This window comes from Schistocerca cancellata, chromosome 11 (genome assembly GCF_023864275.1).
Source record: "Schistocerca cancellata isolate TAMUIC-IGC-003103 chromosome 11, iqSchCanc2.1, whole genome shotgun sequence".
In the NCBI taxonomy this organism is placed as follows: domain Eukaryota; kingdom Metazoa; phylum Arthropoda; class Insecta; order Orthoptera; family Acrididae; genus Schistocerca; species Schistocerca cancellata.
The window spans coordinates 67,079,256-67,102,488 of NC_064636.1; the positions used below are offsets into that span (position 1 = coordinate 67,079,256).

Sequence of the window (23,233 nt, forward strand, 5' to 3'; positions counted from 1 at the left end):
CATTGTGGGACCTCACTTCATCCACGGGGTGATTAAATGGTAATACGTATGCACATATTCTTACTAACATCCAGCCTGTTCTTCTAGAGGTAGTTCCGTGGACAAGCGACAGTTTATGTGGATCGAACACGGCCGCTGCCCAGACCCTCCCCTGCTCCAAAGTGACCAATGAATGGAAAGTTACCCGGCCGGTGTATGGGACGGAATGCTGCAGTACAAAGGCCAGCCAGATACCCTGATCTGACTCAAATGGATTTCTTTCTACGGGGAGCACTGAAAGATAGAGTCTGACATGAATCCCAGGTATGTCAGATGATGCGCGCCAGACCACACAACGACCTATCATCCAATGTAGCTTGTCCAGTTCATCTCGCTCTCTCAAACAGCCATTCCAAATGTGCCTAGCAGTCGATGGTGTACAATTTGACTATATTCTTAATTAAAATGTAACAACACACTTCACTAAGGAAAGTATTTAGTTTGTGGATGACAAGGCATCAGTTATTTTGAATAAATGTTTAGCTTATTTAAAATCTATTCCGTCTACGTACAATTTCGAGTAGTTTCTGATTTCTAATTGACAGCAGGTCTTTTGCGCTGTAGAACCACCCGGGTGCTTCCAGGCAGAGAGAGGCTGAGCTGACAGAAGGTCATGGGATAGCGATATCTACACATACAGATGGCAGTAGTATCGCGTATGCAAGGTATAAAAGGGCGGCGTGTTGGCGCCGCTGTCACCTGTACTGAGGTGGCTCCTCGGAAAGGCTTTCCGACGTCTTGATGGCCGCACGACGGGTTTTAACAGACGTCGATTGCGGAATGATAGAGCTTGCCTATGAATTGATATTTTTAAAATGTACAGTATCCGATGTATCGACATAAAATAAAATACCGTTATCTGCTCTCCATGTATCGACGAAAGTATCGATATATCAGAGCAAAATCATCAACGTGCCTGCCTATAAAAATATGGGCTGCACGTCGTAAGTACACTCCCGGTTTTAGAGCTGTTCGTTGGAGTATTGATTTATTATTGGATACTCTGTACATCAACAAGCTATGCCCCTCAGAGCAAGAACTGAAAGGAAAGCGACGGATGTTCACGCCTCCCGACAACCACCGTGCGAGCTGCGGTAACTGCATGTAGGTGGCACACTGAAAGGTGTCTCGTGGGTCCATCGTCTGGTATCGTCACGTATCCGATTTGTCCGCAACACTTCACGTCGACTTCCCTGCTTTTTCATTTCTGCAAACGCCATCAACCCTCAAGCTGTAGCGCCAGAACTGGGTCGTGAATCTAAACGTTTGCCATTTCTGTTGGTAGCGCTGGGCGCCGATTACGCCAGCAGTTCCCCGAGTCCACTGCAGCGACCAGTTTTGTCGTTTAGATTTTTGTTCATTTTCAACGTCTGTTTTTGAAGAATGTCTATGTGAAGAAAGAGCACACTAGTTTCGATAAAAATTGTGTAACGCAACTGGTGTCCTGTTTCTTCGCATTTGATATTCCATTCAATCCGCCCCTCCCCCCGGGGCAATGGATGTCACATATACTTGCCTCACATAGTCAAAATTAAACACTGGACCTGGTGAAAGTTCAAAAAGCGACAACACTCCTTTACACAGTGAAAGTAAAATTATGCCTCAGTACAAATTCAAAAAAGCTACTTCAATATTTTCCGAAAACTGTGAAAAAAATCTAAATTAGAGAGACTGCCTTTAGTTGCCGTGGCGAGAAGACGTATTTCTAGTGATGCAGAATGTTGTCTGAATAATACACCACTGGCCATTAAAACTGCTAAACCACGAAGATGAAGTGCTACAGACGCGACATTTAACAGACAGGAAGAAGATGCTGTGACATGCAAATGATTAGCTTTTCAGAGCATTGACACAAGGTTGGCGCCGGTGGAGACACCTACAACGTGCTGACATGAGGAAAGTTTCCAACCGATTTCTCATACACAAACATTAGTAGACTGGCGTTGCCTGGTGAAACGTTGTTCTGATGCCTCGTCTAAGGAGGAGAAATGCGTACCATCACGTTTTCAACTTTGATAAAGGTCGGATTGCAGCCTATCGCGATTGCGGTTTATCGTATCGCGACATTGCTGCTCGCGTTGGTCGAGATCCATTGACTGTTAGCAGAATATGGAATCGGTGGGTTCAGGAGGGTAATACAGAACGCCGTGCTGGCTCCAAACGGCCTCGTATCACTAGCAGTCGAGATGACAGGCATCTTATCCGCATGGCTGTAAGGGTTGTGCAGCCACGTCTCGATCCCTGCGTCAACAGATGGGGACGTTTGCAAGAGAACGACCATCTGCACGAACAGTTCGACGACGTTTCCAGCAGCACGGACTATCAGCTCGGAGACATGGCTGCTGTTACCCTTGACGCTGCATCACAAAATGGCTCTGAGCACTATGGGACTTAACTTCTGAGGTCATCAGTCGCCTAGAACTTACAACTAAGTATACCTAACTAACCCAAGGACATCACACACATCCATGCCCGAGGCAGGATTCGAACCTGCGACCGTAGCAGTCGCTCGGCTCCAGACTGTAGCGCCTAGAACCGCACGGCCACCGCGGCCGGCGTGTTTGCATCCCAAACATTTCCCCACTTCTTACCTTTCCAAGTCTTGCATGTCATCTTGGCGTTCTATTTTTTTCTGCTTTGTTTCACATTCTCTACGGAGCATACTGATTTTGATATCAGCATGTGCTGCATTATTAATACTATTATCCTGGACACTAAGTATACAATTCGACACTGTCGATGATGTTTTCAGTGTGCATGTAGCACATGTAGGTGTGTGTCATCTTATATGTAGCGTTTTTAAAATTTTTTTATTTGTAGGTATGTACTTCCTGTGCTAAATTACGCGTTATTACCCGCATAATTTGTATGCACGAAAATTGAAAAATTTCTGTTTGTTGCCTGCCCCTGATATAATTTCAACACTAATTCTCTCTGTCTTCCATGACTGCGAGTGGAAATGGGTGTGCTTCTGTTGCCTGCCTGAGGTGCAGGAGGGTTTTAAATGTTCAGTGGATTCCAAAGTCGATCAAATCTGCAGCTGATTATCTTGGTCAATCAAAGCAGAAAGTACTTGAATCTCTATACAGGAGGGAATCAACATCTACATGGTTACTCTGCAATTCACACTGAAGTGCCTGGCAGAGGGTTCAATGAACCTGTTTCATACCATTTCTCTACCATTCCACTCAAATGGCGCGTAGGAAAAAGGAACACCTCAATCTTTCCATTGGAGCTCTGATTTCTCTTATTTTATTATGTTGATCATTTCGCCCTACATAGGTGGATGTCAACAAAATATTTTCCATCGGAAGAGAAAGCTGGCAATTGAAATTTCGTAAACAGATCTCGCCGCAAAGAAAACCGCCTTTGTTTCAGTGACTGCCACACCAACTCGCGAATCATATCAGTGACACTCTCACCCATATTGCGCGATAACACGAAACGAACTGCCCTTCTTTGCACTTTTTCGCTGTCCTATGCCAATCGTACCTGGTAAGGAACCCACACCGCGCAGCAATATTCCAGCAGAGGACGTACAAGTGTAATGTAGGCTCTCTTTGGTAGGTTTGTCGCATCTTCCAAGTTTCTGCCAACAAAGCGCAGTCTTTGTTTCGCCTTTCCCACAATATTATCTATGTGGTCATTCCAATTTAAGTTGCTCGTGATTGTAATTCCTAGGTATTTAGTCGAATTGACAGCCCTTAAATCTGTGCGATTTATCGTATACCCAAAATTTAACGGATTTCTCTTAGTACCCACGTCGATGACCTCGCACTTTTCTTTGTTTGGTGCCAATTGCCACTTCCCGCATCATAAAGAAATTCTCTCTAGATCATTTTGTAATTGGAATTGATCGTCTTATGATTTTACTAGACGGTAAATTACAGCATCCTCTGCAAACAATCTAAGGGGGCAGCTCACATTATCACCTAGATCATTTATGTAAATCAGGAACAGCAGAGGGCCTATGACACTATCTTGCAGAACGCCGTATATGACTTCTATTCTACTCTATGACTTGCTGTCTATCAGTAAGAACCGTGACATCTCTGCGAGGAAATCAAGAATCCAGTCACACAATAGAGACAATACTTCATATGTATCAAATTTGATTAATACTGGATGTATACGTGGACAACGAAAAAATTCCCGGATTTCCCGCTTAAAAATACACTTTCTCCCTCGTGAAAACACTTTCTGTCTTAAGTGACAGTATATTTTTCCCTCAGAAGTGCAAAACTTATCAATCCTTTGAATGGTTATGGTTTTGGACATGGGTGTAGAATTTCCCGGCACTTTAGAAAACGAAACTCAGGGATAAAGACACATTTTGGAAATATCTTTGATGTGCAGAAACACGTACGTTGCGTATTTTCGTATTACGACAGCACACATTGGAATTCCACCAAACACCGCATGTTACTTTCCGAATCACTGAAATCGAGATTGCGATGCGCTTTTGTAAGCCAGCCACAGCTCATGTCACGTGATCTCGCCAGCTCATGACAGCAAGTATTCAGAGCATAGGACGCGTGATGTAGTCAGCCAATAGCAACATCCCTGTTAAGCAGCAGTAACACACGAGTTAATGGCTTACATTAATATACATAGTGTTGCTACAAGAAAAGCAAAGCTTCCACATATAATATTGGTCACTAAGGTTAATAAGCTGCAAGAGAAGCTAATCTTTCGATATAATGTTGATTTTTGCGCGTGTTACACTTTAAGATACATCACACAAATGTGGCAGTAAAATTTTTAATGATGACATAAATGTCTGATCTCCAGGGTTTGAAATTCTTCTAAATAGCTTGTCATCAAAGAGTTGATTTTTAAATGGAGTCAAACACACTGTGATTTAAGAATTCCATGGTACACCCTCGCGCATAGTCCAACTTACGTTAAAGGATATTTACTTTGAAAGTAACGCTTGTCAAACCAGCATTCGCAATATTTTTCCACGACCTGCTGGAAACAGGTTCGTTCCAGCAGCTGCCGGAGAGCGCCAGGTAAGAGGCGCCCCGAGCTTGCGCAGCTAACATGACGTAGGAAGCCCGTATGTACGTACATGTAAAACATTAAAAGATCTTACATTACGTTGTAAAAGCAGTAAGACGTCCCAGGGTACTCCAAGAGATCAGAACTTCGTGAACCATACTAAAATGTGCACATTTAAACTGCAACTTAAAGCGCATATTCGTGTGTCCAGATTCAGATGTAAATTTTCTTGGAGTACCAGTACTGCATAATCTTATGTTTGGTTCATTATTATGGCATAATGCCGTACGTGCTAGAAGATGAAAACTTGCACTTGAAATGCAGCGAACAGTTGAAACTAGCCAGTACTGTGGAACTAAAAATTTCGTTTCAAATACATTGGATGCTCTCTGTGGAAAAGGTTAATAAAACCCAAATTTCTTTAGCAAACAGACAAAAATAACTTCATTGTTCTGCAAGGCGATTGGTGCTTGACTGTCAGAAAGGTGGAAACAAAATAAAATCTGAAACTAATAACGTATATCAGCCTTCGGTGATTATGTGAATGTATTTTAATTCACTTGATACCTCCCGGCCAAAGATATCCGTTTTGCTTTCATTTGACGCGAGAGTAAACAAAGGAGAAACAGCAAAACCACTGAACGTTAACACGGGCCACGTGGAGACTGCCCACTATAGCTCGGACTTCTCTCCGTATCAGCCTCGCATCTACGATATTTGCGAACCGGGTCAATACTAAAAAAAACGAATTTTCAAAATTACCCTATGTGCATCTTGTAAAACACATCATTCTGAAAAATTTGAAACAAAAACATACGTGTTAGAGAAAATATTAGACATGTTATTTGGCCTTAAGTGTGCCAAAGTGCAGTGCCACGCCTCTTCGTACAGCGTTCTCCTATCGCACGTCACTGTATTTCACTCTGTGGAATTGAAACGTGTATATTTTGTAAGCGATGACATTAAACTATATTCAGGACTGTGGAAACAGAAATGTCCTGTGCTGCCTCTCCTGCTCCCAGTCAGCCAGTTTGACAGCCTGCCCCTCTTTATTTTTTAAAAAAACTCACCATTAATAGCGGATGGGATTATTTGTAATCGGGAGAACAAGATCTCTTCAGAAAATTTGGACTCTATTGCCTAATAGCTAATAACTTCCTGTTTTGTGTGACAAAAGTAAAATATAGGATGCATAAAACCAATATAGACAAGAGACAAGCAAGAAAGTACACATTTCAATACTTACCTCCTAGCATTTTTTCTCTCTAATCTTGCTACAGCTTTAAATGGCGTGCTTTTGCTTTCTGCACAAGAATCTATTACCTCACCAAAGTTGGTCAAACTTTTTGCTGCATGAAAATTCGAAATTTCGTTATCTAATACTGAAAAAGCTGTTAATACAAATAATAGCTAAGACTGGTGTGGTTTCTGGATCTGATTACATATATTTTGTCGATGTATGCTAAATAAAACAAAACAGGCCTTTCTAATATTGTAGCAAATTTTATAACACACACACACACACACACACACACACACACACACACACACACACACACACACACACACACACACACACACACACCAAATTAGCGAGACTGTATTGGCACACAGTCATTTTTAATACATGATAGAATATAATTCACTAAGTACATATATCAAATGCCTATTAGGCCTACAACAAGCAAAAAGCTTTATGTTAGGAAATAGTTTCACATTTCATTCATACGCACCAGTTTCTCAAGCATGAGATCAGAAAGTAGTATTGCGGAATTCTTATATAAATTTGGAATAGTCTCGTCCTTCCATAATTTGTGTGATGTCCCCGTTTATTCTGCTTCCTCGTTCTAACAATCTTGTCATCACCAATTCTGTGGACATTCCTACCACTGTCAAAATTTGTTCGCCGATCAACTTCAGTAACCCTGCCAGAATCACCGGTTTAGTTACCCCTAAATTGTTCTGCCATTAGGCGTTGTTACAAATTCGTACAAAACGTTTTCTGCGTTACTTCCGAATCACAACTTAAGCGGCTGCTAGCCGGGGACTGTACAACTGGACCTTACTAGTGTAGCAATCTGGCCAGAAAGTTTCTGTCAAAATTTCATTTTCTTGGATACAACGAGAAGATAATACGTTATCTTACCCACTTGTTATTCCTGCAGTCGTTTATTTCCATTCTGGTAGGCTGAATCTATGGATTTCGCTATGAATTATAAGAAAGCTGAACATTCGAAAACCCAATCAGACAGCGACTGGCATTTATCCGTTCGGCTTTACTCCGCTCAGCTCGTACGGCCCCATCCCCTTTTGTCTGCAGAAAGATTATTTTCTAGATGCGATTAGGATTCTCCTGACAGAGACATCACGTACACTACGCACGCATTCAAAAACCAACTTACGATTCATTCAGAAATGAACTTAAAATGTGTTCAGAAACTAACAAGGATGCGTTTCAAAATCATATAAATGATTGATAGATCAACGTGCGCTGGATGCTAGGCGCTTTGTGAAATAAGTTTTTCCTTGAGAATATGAATTTGGCGCCCCCTTTTCCCGGTACCATCTAGCTGTTTGCTGTGACTGCTTGCACAGCGGAGAGCCACATTCCTGTAGCCAGAAGCGGGACAATCTGCTTCTCAAACACGACTCAGCTGCGCATGCGCATGAGCTCGCTCGTAACTGCTAACACGAATGTAATGTAAACAGTTGTGACTTCACGGTCATCGGAGGGAATTTGTTGTTATGAAGTCTTCCTAAAGCCTTTGACACGTTTTACTGTTGGCAGACGCTTGCATGAGGACTGTGTCGTCGTATATGGCGCATTTCATTTGCATTTTAAGTTATTTTGGTTTTTTTTTCTCGTTAAGTTTCATTGTTGCAGTATTATTCTGCAGTTGTGGGGTACAGTAATATCATTTGTTAGAGTAACGGTTCTTGCCAGTCAAAATTACAAAAATTTAACTGAAAACTAAAACAATGAAAAATTCCCAGAATTCTAAAAAATTCCCGGGTTTTTCCTGGTTTTCTCCTGGATGAAAAAGTTCCCGGGTTTTTCCCAGATCTCCCGGTTGTCCCGGGTCGTATACACCCTGTAGAAGATGAAAACGTGCCCTTGAAATGCAGTGAACAGTTGAAACTAGCCAATAGTGTGGATTTGAACACTTTGTTTCAAACAAACTGGCTGCCTCAGCGGAAAAGATCAATAAAAGCCGAATTACTTCAGCAAAGCGACAAAAGTAACTTTATTGTTCTGCAAGATAATTAATGCTTGACTGTCAGATAGGTGGAAATTGTATTAAAATCTGGAACTAATGACATATTTTAATCTTCCGTAATTGTGTGAATGTATTTTAATTCACTTGATATCTCCCAGCCACAGAAACCACTCTCTTTCATTTGACATGACAGCAGTGAACAAAGAGGAAACAGCAAAGTCACTAAATGTGAACACAGATCACCCCCCCCCCCTCCCCACTACAAGTCAACCTGATCTGCGCATCAACCCTGGATCTATGATATTTCGTACCGGGGCAATACTAGACGGTTAGATGGTGGCGCCCCGGGTCGTATACACCATGTAATAGTCTGTTGTTAGAAATGGTATCAAACCCTTCTGGAAATCTAAGAATATGGAATCGATCTTAGATCCCTTGTCGACAGCACTCATTACTTCATGGGCATAAATAGCTAGCTGTGTTGCACAAGAACGATATTTTCTGAATCCGTGTTGGTTATGTATCGATAAGTCATTTTCTTCGAGGTGAGTCAATGTTCGAGTACAGTGTATTCTCCAAAATCCTACTGCAAATTGAGGTCAGTAATATGTCTCTGTAATTCAATAGGTTACTCCTATTTCCTTTCTTGAGTATTGGTGTGACCTGTGCTACTTTCCAGTCTTTAGGAACAGACCTTTCGCCAAGTGAACGGTTGTATACGATTGCTAAGAAAGGCACTATTGTGTCTGCATACTCTGAAAGGAACCTGATTCGTATTCCATCTGGACCAGAAGACTTGCCTTTCTTAAGTGATTTGAGTTGCTTCACAACACCTAAAATATATACTTTTATGTCACTCACGCTAACAGCTGTTCTGGTTTCGAATTCTTGAATAGTTACTTTGCCTTTTTTCGTGAAGGAATTGAGGAAAACTGTATTTAGTAACTCCGCTGTAGTGGCACCATCATCATTGTGGAAACTCTGCTGTTGGTTTTATATATATATATATATATATACAGTAGGTCCAACTATCTTTGCCCACGTCGGTTGCCCTTTTCTAAAAATAAAAGTTAACTATACCATGGAATTATGCAAAACTTCTCCTCGGTGAATCAAATCCACTACTCATCACACCTGGTGACCTTCATCATCCATCAAATACAGGAGTTTGTTTACGAGTGACGAGCCATACAGTGCTGTACGCATCTCCACTCAGCCACACCCACTGCATTTCTCACTTCTAGAGAGCAGATACCTCAACCATTAGACCAGCTGAGTGCATTTGCTGGCGTAACTGGAAATGCCATTGTGGATGATCTTTTTACCCATGGTTTGCAAACACTACCGCCAGAGATTCTCATGTACATCCTCTGAAGTAGGATAACATCCACCGATTAGATTTCCCTTTTGATACTCTTCCCAGAAGTCCCCCGGGATAAACTCTAGTGCAAGTGTCGATGAGAAGCTGAGTCAGAAGTGGAGGTGTGCTCAGGCAACCGACTGCTCAAGGAGACTGCCTGCAATAAGCAGCAAATCTGGGTTCCTGTTACAGTGCGGCACAGATTTCCAATAGTCACTACAGATGTAACTGACCAGGGAACCATTTAAGGAATATTCGAATTACATTTTAAGACATACCCAAAACAAGCTGTATCCTCATTACTGTACTAAATATTAACTTTTTGTCATTATTACTTGTATTTCTGTTTACCTTATTTTCGCCATTTCTTACTCAGTGTCTTCAACAACTTATATCTACAACCATTCACATAGATTTTGTTGAGAGGAATTGTGTGAAAAATCCTGTTTCCACACCCATTTAATTCAGAATCAATTTGTAAGACACACAATCGTCACTAAAAACAAAATCAGATTCAACACATCAATATATAAAGAATCTTTGGGAATGGGTATGATTTGAATGGGACACTTCCTACGTAACTACAGTTGAGTGACTGAACTGAACGTAATTCTCACTGCAAATACAGAGAACGAGAAATCTTCTGCATATGTGCTCAATCTTCAAAATATCATAGCCAAAAAAGTGAGAAAGGAGTAATGTTTAATGGCATCTGTAACCTCTATCCAAAAACTGAAGGAATCTGTATTTTATTTTATTCACTATATCGGCTGGATCATGCCTAAATAAGCAGTACTGTGAGTGTAAGACTTGGGCACGTGTGGCAACACAACTCACCGGAAGCGCGAGACGGCTGCGTCATCAGGTGGAGGGGTGTGTCGGGCAGACGTGGGAGGCGCAGCTGCAGCAGGAGTCCGGCTGTGGCCGCTGTGGGGTTGACGGTCAGAGTTGGGGGTGGATCCGCCCCCTGTGGCGGTCGGCGAGCTGCACAGAGAAACACTGTGTGGGTGGGCGTGTTCACACAGGGGCTCACTGCAGGCGGTACAGCTGAGGGACTGTCCACCGGGGCAACAGAACACTCAGTGCCAACAACACCAGCCTCTCACATAACGTGACTGTACCACCAATTAACTTGTCTTTTTCTGCACTACTTCTGCTATATTCCCCACTGGCGTAGCTTAAGATGCGAAACAACAAATTGTTCACAATGAAGCATAAACCAAATCCCAAACATAAGGGCCAACAATTTTGCTGCCCTAACAGAACAACTATCAGTCAGAATTTAGAAGCAGGTAAAGTGAACTGGCTGCTACTTAGAGAGAGAGAGAGAGAGAGAGAGAGAGAGAGAGAGAGAGAGAGAGAGAGAGAGAGAGAGAGAGAAACAAACTGATAAGTTGGGGTATCAACTTACTGTTGAAACTATATGGTCATGGATATGCAGGCGCTGTTTGATGTGAAGCCCGAGGGAATGAAGATGGACAAGAATTACAAGAGCTATGCTATAAAAGTTATCGAGAGTATATTCAAAAATCTGCATTTGAGTAAAGCAAATAGAACTGTATATATGCATGTAATGTCTCCACAATTCGATTCATTGAAAAAGACAGCAGTGGTGATGTGTTTCTTAAACAACAATTTTCGTGTTGAGCAGTTTGCAGTAGAGTCCACCATTAAAAGACAAAAATGGGTTACGAAGTGTATGCAATTTTATATTAAGGACAACGTTTACAACTTGTGAAGTAACATGTAGTTTATTGAATATGGATTTTTTTTTAATTGAAAAGGAAACAAAATAGACTTGTATGGAGCATATGTATCCAAAAGACAGAGGCAACAAATGATAGCTGGATGAAAACGTCACATCTATACTGACATTGTGGGAGATACGTCGTACACCTGTAGGTGGACAGCGAATATAATCTGCTGTATACCAGTAGCAGGAAACCTCATAGGATTCCGTGGACGACCTCTGGTAACACCACAGGGAACTTCGAACAAGACGGGGGGGGGGGGGGGGGGGGCGCAGAGATTTCGTGTCTGCTTTGTAAAAGGGAATGCACGGAAAATATTCAGGGCGATAGCTGAACAGAGATGAGAAGGAAATGTGATGGTAAGGCACAGCATTAAGTGTGACAATATTATTGTGCTGGCTGCATTATTCTCTTCTTGTTTGGCCCCAGTGTGCATGAATAGCCCCAGTGTCCATAGCTCCTGCTTGACTGGATATCTCAGGGAGTCATACCCTGCTCTTTGGGGCCAGTCACTTAGGGGTAGCGTCTTTTTTAGTAATCAGCAAAATCCTCAGTCCCAGGTTTGAACCTCACCGTCACTTGAATTTTGAATAAGAATCATCAGCATTGGTGTCTGAAGACTTCCAGCATAAGGTGTCACCCTCTTTCAGCCAACAGCCTTTCCAAAGAGGGCGGAGGGGCCGACAGAGGTTCAGGGCACTCTCTTTCCCTTGAGGCTGGAAACTGCTCCTAAATGAGGAAAAATTGGCAATGATCAACAACATGAGGACACAGAAGGCAATGTCAACCACTGTGTAAATATGCATAACGTGCATCAACATGACATGTGGCATGTGATTCAATAAGAGCCATAATGGTCTCTCCATTGGCAAAAGACTAGTCCCCCATTCAAATCTCCAGGCGAGGAGGCACAACGGGGAGGTGACCATGGGAAAAGGGTTGAGTAACCAACAAAAGATAACGTTTGAATCGTGATGTGGAAAGTAAGGAATTTGTATATGGTTGGGAAGGTAGAAAATAAGGAAAGGGAAATGCTGAGGACGTATCTAGCTGTAGTGGGTGTCAGTGACGTGGAAAGGAAAGAAAAGAATTTCTGGTCACATGAGAATAGGGTAGTAGCAACAGCAGTAGGATTCAGTATCAATAGAAAGGCACGGCAGAAAGCGAGTACAGATATTTTCTCGTGAGAATCGAAAGCAAACCAACAACATGCATAGTTCAGCTATACATGATGACGTCGCACGTTGAAGGTGAAGAGAGAGAAAAAGTATGAGGATACTGAACAGGTAATTTGGTACTATGTAATAGTCATGGAGGGATTGAAACGCAATCGTAGGGGGAAGGAGTAGAAGAAAGGGTTACACGAGAATATGTACTTGATCATAGGAATAGGAGAGAAGAAAGGCTAGTTAAGCTCTACAGTAAATTTATCCTAGTAATAGCTGGTATAGTCTATTCAAGAATCACTAGACGAGGGGGTATACTTGGAGAAGGACTGAAATATGGGAGGTTTAAAGTCACACTGTATTATTGTCAGGCAAACATTTTGAAATCAGATACTGGACTGTAAAGCATACCCAGGAGTAGATATAGACTCATAACAATTTAGCAGTGATGAAGAGTAGGCTGAATTTTACGAGACTCGTCAGGAGCAATCGATGTACAGAGAAGTGGAATACAGTAGTACTAAGGAAAGAAGAGATGAGATTTATGTTCTCTGAGGCTACAGATACTGCAATAATAAGCAGCTCAATAGGTAGTTCAGTTGAAAAGGAATGGGTATCTTTAACAACGACAGTAACAGAAGTTGGAAAGAAAAATGTAGGTACAAAGAAGCTAACTGCGAAGAAACCATGGAAAATATAAGAAATCTTTCAGTTGATCAATCAACGAAAGAAATTCAAAAATATTCAGGAAAATTCAGTAATAGAAAAATATGTCACTTAAGGATGTAATGAATAGGAAGTGCAGAGAAGCTAAGGTGAAATGGCTGCACGAAAAATGTGAAGAAATCAAAGAAGAAATGATTCTTGGGACGACTGACGCAGCATATATAAAAGTCAAAGCACTCTTCCAGTGAATTAAAAGCAAGCGTGGTAACATTAAGAGCACAATGGGAATTCCAGTGTTAAATACAGAGGCGAGATCAGATAGTTGGAAAGAGTACACTGAAGGCCTCTGATTGGCACAACTTGTCCGATGGCGTGACAGAAGAACAAGCAGGAGTCGGTATGGAAAATATTGGTGATTAGAATCAGATTTTAAAAGTGCTTTGGAAAATTTAAGACCAAAGAAGGCATAAGGTATAGACAACATTCAATCAGAAGTTCTAAAATCATTGGAGGAGGTGGCAAAAGGTCTATTCTCACTGTTGTGTAGAATGTATGAGTCTAGCAATATACAATCTGACTTTGAGAGAAATATAATCACGATTTGGGAGACTGCAACAGCAGAGAAGCGTGAGAATTATCGCACAATCAGCTTAACAGCTCAAGCATCCCAGTTGCTAAGAAGGATAACACACAGGAGAATGGAAAAGAAAATTGAAGTTCCGTAACGTTCATAGGATTTGTGGTCCTGGCAAAAGCGTTGGGCAATATCAAATGTTGCAAGATGTTTGAAATTCTGAGAAAAATACGGGTAAGCCAGAGGAGAAGTCGAGTAATTTGCAATATGTAGAAGAGGCAAGAAGGTAAAATAAAAGTTGAAGATCAAGAACGAAGCACTCGGGTTAGAAAGGGTGTCAGACAGAGATGTAATCTTTCGCCTCTACTGTTCAATCTATATACCGAGGAAGCGATGACGGAAATAATGGAAAGATTGAAGTGGAATTAAAAGTCATGGTGAAATGATATAAGATTTGCTGATGACTGATTCTCTCGGTGACAGTGAAGAAGAATTACAGGGTTTGCTGAATGGAATGAACAGTGTAATGAGTACAGAATATGGAATCAGAGTAAATCAAAGAAAGGCGAAATTGATAAGAAGCAGTAGAAGTGAAAACAGCGAGAGACTTAGCATCGTGACTGACGATCAGTAAGTAGATGACGTTAAGGTTCTATGCAACTTAGGCAGCAAAGAAACCCATGACGAACAAAGCAAGGACGACGTCAAATTCACACTAGCGCTGCCTAAAGGGATCGTGCTTACCTGGCTTCTGCTGGTGGCTCACGGAGTTGACGGATGACTTCGTTGACTTCTTGTGGACACTCGAGCACAGCGTCCGCCCAGCCCTGCGTGGCCATCACCTGCGGGTGGTCGTTTATGAAGGCGACGGCAGCCCTGGTGGCGTCCGGGCACGAGTGCCTCACTGCCCTGACGGCCGTCGCCGCTGCGGTCTCGACGGCCAACTGCGAGATCAGCTGCCGCTCGCAGGCAGCCTTCAGGCCCGACAAGCCGTACTTGTCGGCCGCCGGGAGCAGCTGGGCGGCCGTGTCGGGCAGCTGGGGGGCCCGCAGGGTATACGTGTAGGCCACCAGGAGCCTCAGCACCGGGCCCTCCACGTCGTCGATGCTCACCTGGCCGCAGCTGGCCTCCAGCATGTCGTGCGCGAGCATCGCTTCGAACACTGGGCTCGCAGCTGCCAACACGGCCCTGTGAGCCGCCACCCTCGTCTCGCCCGCCACCAGCGTCACCAGGGAGCCTTCACCCCCGTCTACCAGGGCGGCCAGAGCCTCGGTTGTGGTGTTCTGAACCTCCGTAACTGCCGACATGGTGGGTGGTCCTGAAACACAGTGCCACTGAGCAGCCCTCACACTGCACCCTCAACACTTGTACGAGGCGCATGCATACCTGTATGAAACAACAGCTGTTAAAGTGTTGTACACCCTAAATCGATTGCAACGTCACCAGTTTCCTTCAAATGACAAGGGTCCGTACTGCTTCGTGATCACCTAAGGTTTGTAACTACCAGCGCAGTGCTACGATAGACTGCTTTCACCTTCTAAAAATGTTATCGTTCTCAGTCAAAAGATGGTTTATTTATGTCATAGCAAAAAAATTGGCAAAGCAACAAACTTCTTTCAGCCCTAAAGTTACAGGACTTATATTTAAATCCAAGCTCGTGGCACCTCTGAGAAAAATTTTCTTCCTCCTTATCTCAGGTTCCACAGATCCGTAACACCTCATCAGAAGCAATGTACATGTAATGCAGAAATCGGTTTCCTCGGTGAATGTCTCAGGTTAGGCACGATTAAACTTTACTGGCCGGCTCGACCGAGTGGTTCTAGGCGCTTCAATCTGGAACCGCGCGCCTGCTACGGTCGCAGGTTCGAATCCTGCCTCGGGTATGGATGTGTGTGACGTCCTTAGATTAGTTAGGTTTAAGTAGTTCTAGGTTCTATTAGACTGATGACCTCCGATGTTAAGTCCTATAGTGCTCAGAGCCATTTGAACCGTTCTGAACCACTGTAAGAGTCTAAATTCATTAGTAAGTTTAACTCTCCTTTTAACAGATTGATATCTGTGTCTTCTTTCTTAAGAAAAAGATTCAGCGCCCACCTCCGTCGTAAACAATGCTGCATAATACAATAATAAATCATGTCGCCATTTTATCCGAATGTTGCAAGCTATGGTGTACCCAGGTATTTCCAGGTTGAGCAGTTTAGGAATTAAACTCGGTGCCTCCACTTCCAGGACGTGTGTTGTGGAACTTTCGCAGAAATATATATTTATATCTCCTTTTGCCGTGGACGTGTTTGTATAGCATCTTTGCACCACAGAACGTTCAGATACTTATTAGATGACAGATACGTCATGGCTAAACCAAAGTAAGCTCCATCACAGCTCCGACAACACTTTTGACTCTGCTGGTCGTATGAGGGGGCAAACGATGGACTCAGTGAAATAGTTCCACACCCTACAGTGTAAACTGGTTTCCTAAATTCAGACAAGTGGGTTTCGCGAGAACGGCATCCACTTTTTTCGAAACGTGCCGACTTAGCACCTCCATTCCACCAGCGTAAGACGTCTGCCGGGCCGTTACAGTGCCAGGAGAGCGCCTGAGAATTCGTCCCAAGGCTTCTGTCACGCCAGCTCGACGTGGATGGAGACGCCGAGGCAGTGCTGCACAGAGCGTAGCGCCGGAGGTCAGCGCAGGGTCGCAGGCCAACACGTACACTGCAGGCTTCTGGAAGCCACCCGACCAACCCGAGTCTTCCTTTCTCATCCCTCGTTAGTTAATTGTGCACTTTTTTTCCGTTTTATATTGCTTTGTCGTTTTATATGCACTCAATGTTATAGGCTCAAAACTTTTGACACTGGCGTTGTAATCGCACAGTGAACGACTTTTCACTGTTGTTTACAGGTATTGTTACCGTATTTTCCTACATCCAAGTGGTGCTGCATGTCAATAAACGAAGTGGTAAATCTTTAATGTATCCCGAGATCAGTGGTGTAGTATTCTACTTTATTGTGACACACTCAATGCGACTGTAGTTTACACTGAGCTTTCGCAGATTCTTTCACTCAAACGGTTTTCTAGGTAATCACAAATTTGCCAAGATACTGAGCGGGATCGTGTCTGAATTATTAGTAGACAGAGAGCCATGGTCCCGATCACCTTCAGCATATTTTGGAGACACAATCTTCGTGCGAGTCTGCGCCATGTAACCGGCAGAGAAACGTGCGTGAAATGCAAGTAGTGGACTGGATATGCAGGGCGCGGCGGTGAGACACTCTGGGCTCACATTCGGGAGGACAGTGGTTCGACCACACACCGTGCAGTGGTCCGCAGCAGGTCTTCAGACAGAGGGTGAATCAGTGGATGTGGCTGCTTGTCATTTGTGTCTTCTGCACCGGTTTTCTGTTTGCTGTTTGCTGTCCGCCCACACTGGTTTTTCTTCATGGAGTCTCAATAGGAGTGTCGTGGTGGTGCCCTAGGAGAGGCATGACCTTTAAGGTAGCCCTACCGGTCTTCATTACCGGATGTTCCACAAATTGCAACAGGTATTTAGCTGTCTGTGTGTCGTTTCCCAGGAAATCCATGAGGAAGTGGTCTCATTTCGTCCATCATTAAAGTTGTTTACAAGCTTTCCAATGAGTACGACGTGCATTAAACTACTTTTCAATATTTGTACGAGGGCAGTTCAATAAGTAATGCAACACACTTTTTTTCTGAAACAGGGGTTGTTTTATTCAGCATTGAAATACACCAGGTTATTCCCCAATCTTTTAGCTACACAACACTATTTTTCAACGTAATCTCCAATCAATACTACGGCCTTACGCCACCTTGAAATGAGGGCCTGTATGCCTGCACGGTACCATTCCACTGGTCGATGTCGGAGCCAACGTCGTACTGCATCAATAACTTCTTCTTTATCCGCGTAGTGCCTCCCACGGATTGCGTCCTTCATTGGGCCAAACATATGGAAATCCGACGGTGCGCCATCGGGGCTGTAGGGTGCATGAGGAAGAACAGTCCACTGAAGTTTTGTGAGCTCCTCTCGGGTGCAAAGACTTGTGTGAGGTCTTTCGTTGTCATGAAGAAGAAGTTCGTTCAGATTTTTGTGCCTACGAACACGCTGAAGTCGTTTCTTCAATTTCCGAAGAGTAGCACAATAGACTTCAGAGTTGATCGTTTGACCATGGGGAAGGACATCGAACAGAATAACCCCTTCAGCGTCCCAGAAGACTGTAACCATGACTTTACCGGCTGAGGGTATGGCTTTAAACTTTTTCTTGGTAGGGGAGTGGGTGTGGCGTCACTCCATTGATTGCCGTTTTGTTTCAGGTTCGAAGTGATGAACCCGTGTTTCATCGCCTGTAACAATCTTTGACAAGAAATTGTCACCCTCAGCCACATGACGAGCAAGCAATTCCGCACAGATGGTTCTCCTTTGCTCTTTATGGTGTTCGGTTAGACAACGAGGGACCCAGCGGGAACAAACCTTTGGATATCCCAACTGGTGAACAATTGTGACAGCACTACCAACAGAGATGTCAAGTTGAGCACTGAGTTGTTTGATGGTGATCCGTCGATCATCTCGAACGAGTGTGTTCGCACGCTCCGCCATTGCACGAGTCACAGCTGTGCACGGCCGGCCCCCACGCGGGAGATCAGACAGTCTTGCTTGACCTTGCGGCGATGATGACACACGCTTTGCCCAACGACTCACCGTGCTTTTGTCCACTGCCAGATCACCGTAGACATTCTGCAAGCGCCTATGAATATCTGAGATGCCCTGGTTTTCCGCCAAAAGAAACTCGATCACTGCCCGTTGTTTGCAACGCACATCCGTTACAGACGCCATTTTAACAGCTCCATACAGCGCTGCCACTTGTCGGAAGTCAATGGAACTATACGAGACGAGCGGGAAAATTTCCGGTTCTTTCAACCAAAATTGGCCGAGATAAAAAATGTGTTGCATTACTTATTGAACTGCCCTCGTATAACTTCCAGTGGTGGCGATGTTTTCTTCTACAGTGTAATTTCCGTGTGTGGGTCACACAAGTCAGAAACGATTTCACGTTGCCATCAATTTGGAATCTTTACAGTCGTCTCATTAGTATGAATTGCAGACTTCTTTATTCTTTTTCCATCCAAATTAGAAATTAATCAGCGAAAGCACTCGACGCCCTCTCGAAGGTTTTTTATTAATGAGAAAACATTTGACAGCTTTTGATATTAGTGTATCACTTTCTTCCACCCCTCAGAGGCGTTTTTGATGTGATGGGGCCTTCCACTGTGATTCCACGTGTCTGATGGCATCTGGTCTTTATCAACCAACTGGTCCAGAAATAGGCAAATAATCGACGAAACTAGTTTTTCAGACAGTATTTTCTGAATAGACAGCCAACCATGATCCAATATTTCTAAGACAATATATCGTACTCTGTATAGTTTGTTAGATAACAATGTCTTTCTTCATTTTTCTTAAGAGGGGGACTTCTTTCCACGTCGTTGATTGAAATGAAAATTGCAACTCGTAATCTCTGGTTCAGGAAATAAATTTCCAGCTGATTGGAATGGACATTAGCAATTTCCAGAGTCATTATGAGAGAAGCAGGGTTCCATCCGAGCACACTTTTATTTGTTAAGTAATAGTAAATATTAGGACTATATAGTATGTCTCAAATAGTGAGATGCATTCTGACTCCTGACATGTACACAATTGTCTTTCATCATTCAAACCAACTGTTAGTGGTTAAATTATGCTCTGTGCAAAATTCTGCCAGACAGCTTCCCCTTTCATTCCCTTACTTCAGTTCTTTTCTCCCCAAACTTTTCTTCCACTTCGTATTCCGACTATCGATTTCAAGTGCCACATCACAAGTTTTCATCTCGCTTAACGATCTGACCAATTTCTTTTCTCTCTAAAAGCATTTCCTTAATCTCTTCGTCATTTTCGGAACCAGTTGACGTGCAGGCCAGTACTTCTGTAACTGGTTTGGCTGTGTGTCTGTCCTGGCTGTGGTAGCGACTTCACTGTGCAGCTCAGATAGCAATAAGATGTTAGTGTTTTCGGCCGAGAACGATATTAAACAAATTTCCAGTTACCTCGGAGAGAAATCTAAAGAGGAGCTATTCTCAAACACACGCATTTCTTGCTACCAGATGCCGAGACGAACACAGGCATTGTGAAGAATCTAGCCACATCAAGTTCAAGGACGCAGATTAAAATACATAAGCACAATCATCGTCCAACTGAGATAATTATAAACCTACGGGGCATTCGATCTGCAACGCTACACATTTTTCTCGGCCAATTTCTGTTGGAAAAATGAGAAATTTGTGAGACATCGTGGAATATTCCCGCTTCAGCCCCTACAGCTTCAGCTTCATGGAATTCCATCAGTTGGCAGCACCGTATGTAGCCTCCAAAATGGCGTCCGTAAAGGAGGTGCGACCCAAGCTGAGAGCGGTCACCGAGTTTCTTTCGGATGAAAACCAGAGCATCGGAGATGTTCATACCCGCTTGCAGAATGTCTGAGGCGATTTGGCAGTGAACAGAAGCACCGCGAGTCGTAGTGCGAGGTGTCTGTCATCGTCAGAAGGGCTTACTGGTGATCAACGCCTGGCCTAGCAGCGCCATCGTCGCAGCAGGGTTGTGCATATCTGGCCGACCTCCACGTGTCGGTCAGCTGCAGACGGCTGTGACTCCTGCGATGTGGGAACGTGCTCTCATTCAAGGTGACCGGTGGATCACTCAGAGCTGAACAACCCGCATCTCGCACCTTCCGACTTCCGTCTGTTTGGTCCAACGAAGGATGCACTCCACGGCAGGCAGTACACGGATGACGGCCGGTCACTGATGCAGCAAGACGTGAGTGGCTGATCAACTGTTTACTCACTCCGTCAGTTGAATGAAACAACCAGATGAAACTGGCCATGTCAGCTATATCAACACTTTTTCAACCACACACTGGGTTTTCAATGTAGCTATTATTACGAATTGTCATCTTACATCGAAAGCGTAGCTTACCACGGAGCTGGGAGGAGAGCAGAATTTTGGTTCTCACGCTGGCACAGCTGATTTCCAGTGAATAACTTCAGTACTTTCGGAGATATAAATTTTTACCTAAGGGACGACTGATGGATTCACCTATAGCATCAATTGAAACTACAACCAGAAGTACAGGTCCATAAGATCTAATTGTCTGGAATTTTCTTTCGTTTCATTACCACAGATTTCTGACTAAATAAAAAGTAGGCAGAAGTAAAGCTGTGAGTACCGGGCGTGAGTCGTGCTTCGGTAGCTCAGTTGGTAGAGTACTTGCCCGCGAAAGGCAAAGGTCCCGAGTTTGAGTCTCGGTCGGGCACACAGTTTTAATCTGCCAGGAAGTTTCAAATAAAAAGTAGTTTGGAAAATAATTATTTCATCGTGTTTTGGTTATTTAAGTGTTTTGCAGGGTCTGAGGAATGAAATGGCACATAATTCAAGGTCGTGGCTAGGTTCAATGAAGATAAAATAATCATGTTTTTCGTTCTAGTATGGATTAATTCACAATACGAAAGATGCAGCAAAATTCAATGTTAGATACAAACTGGAAGGCGCATAAAGAATCATGTATCATTGCCTATAATGAAGGTATTAAAGATAATTATAGATCATTCTCAAGTTGTGTTTTGTTTCATGGAAATTCCAATTAGTGACGATGGATATTGAAAACCGAGAAGAGACTTGGCCTTTATGTTTCAGTTAATGTGTTTATTGGAAATAATAAATGTATCATCAAGTATAAATGTGATTTGGACGTTTGGGAGACAGAACATGTATAAATAAACCTGAGATCACTGGTTTGCAAGTCGCTGAGCGAGTCCCTCGCCTGTCTTCCCTCAGGACACCTCTTCTGGTTTGTATCTAACATTGTGTTCTGCTGTATCCCTCCTATATTCAGAGTTAATCCATGCTAGATCTGAAGACTTATTTGCTTGTTCGACCTGCACTGAACATTGCCATGACCAATAATTTATCATTTTCCACGTTAAATGTTTCTAATCCTAACTCCAATATTAGGATTTCATTTTAAAAAATCACTTTAACCACCAAATGACGTTCACAGTTACGGCCATTAGTAGCAATGCGTGGCCCCATTTGACACATAACTTGTATCTAAAACACCTAGCTATATCTAGTCTCTATCCCGAGTTCTCCCCCCCCCCCTCCCCCATGAACCATTGACCTTGCCGTTGGTGGGGAGGCTTGCGTGCCTCAGCGATACAGATAGCCGTACCGTAGGTGCAACCACAATGGAGGGGTATCTGTTGAGAGGCCAGACAAACGTGTGGTTCCTGAAGAGGGGCTGCAGCCTTTGGTAGCTGCAGGGACACCAGTCTGGATGATTGACTGATCTGGCCTTATGACGCTAACCAAAACGGCCATGTTGTTGTGGTACTGTGAACGGCTGAAAGCAAGGGAAACAACAGCTGTAATTTGTCCCGAGGGCATGCAGCTATACTGTATGGGTAAATGATGGCGTCCTCTTGGGTAAAATATTCCGGAGGTACAATAGCACATTCGGATCTCCGGGAGGGAACGACTCGAGAGGACGGCGTTATCAGGAGAAAGAAAACTGGCGTTCTTCTACGGATCGGAGCGTAGAATGTCAGATCCCTTAATCGGGCAGGTAGGTTAGAACATTTAAAAAGGGAAATGGATAGGTTAAAGATATAGTGGGAATCCGTGAAGTTTGGTGGCAGGAGGAACAAGACTTTTAGTCAGGTGAATACTGGGTTATGAATACAAAATCAAATAGGGGTAATGCAGGAGTAGGTTTAATAATGAATAAAAAAAGGAGTGTTTGTAGAATACTACAAACAGCATAGTGGACGCATTATTGTGGCCAAGATAGACACGAAGTCCATGCCTACTAGCTCTGCACATGATGACGAAATTGATCAATTGTATGATGAGATCAAAAGAAATTATTCAGCTAGTGCAGGGAGACGAAAATTTAATAGTCATGGGTGACTGGAATTCGAGAGTAGGAAAAGAGAGAGAAGGAAACATAGCGGGTGAATATGGATTGGGGGTAAGAAATTAAAGAGGAATCCGTCTGGTAGAATTTTGCACAGAGCATAACTTAAACATAGCTAACACTTGGTTCAGGGATCATGAAAGAACGCTGTATACATGGAAGAACCCTGGAGATACTAAAAGGTTTCTGAAAGATTATATAATGGTAAGACAGAGATTTAGGAACCAGGCTTCAAATTGTAAGACATTTCCAGGGGCACATGTGGACTCTGATCTCAATCTATTGGTTATGAACTGTAGATTAAAACTGAAGAAACTGCAAAAGGGTGGGAATTTAAGGAGATGGGACCTGGATAAACTGAAAGAACCAGAGGTTGTACAGAGTTTCAGGGAGAGCATAAGGGAACAATTGACAAGAATGGGGGAAATAAATACAGTAGAAGA

At 43.3% G+C, this 23,233-nt stretch overlaps 1 protein-coding gene across 1 annotated transcript in view; it reads right to left on the reverse strand.

Annotated features, from left to right (window-relative positions):
- Nucleotides 1-23,233, reverse strand: part of LOC126108207 (ankyrin-3-like) — a 413,426-nt gene that overhangs the window by 10,910 nt on the left and 379,283 nt on the right. Inside the window, exons 3-4 of the mRNA XM_049913443.1 lie at nt 14,520-15,093; nt 10,456-10,602 (exon numbers count right to left, since the gene is read on the reverse strand). Coding sequence (XP_049769400.1) covers nt 10,456-10,602; nt 14,520-15,093 — 721 coding nt within the window. The remainder of the gene's footprint in view (nt 1-10,455; nt 10,603-14,519; nt 15,094-23,233) is intronic.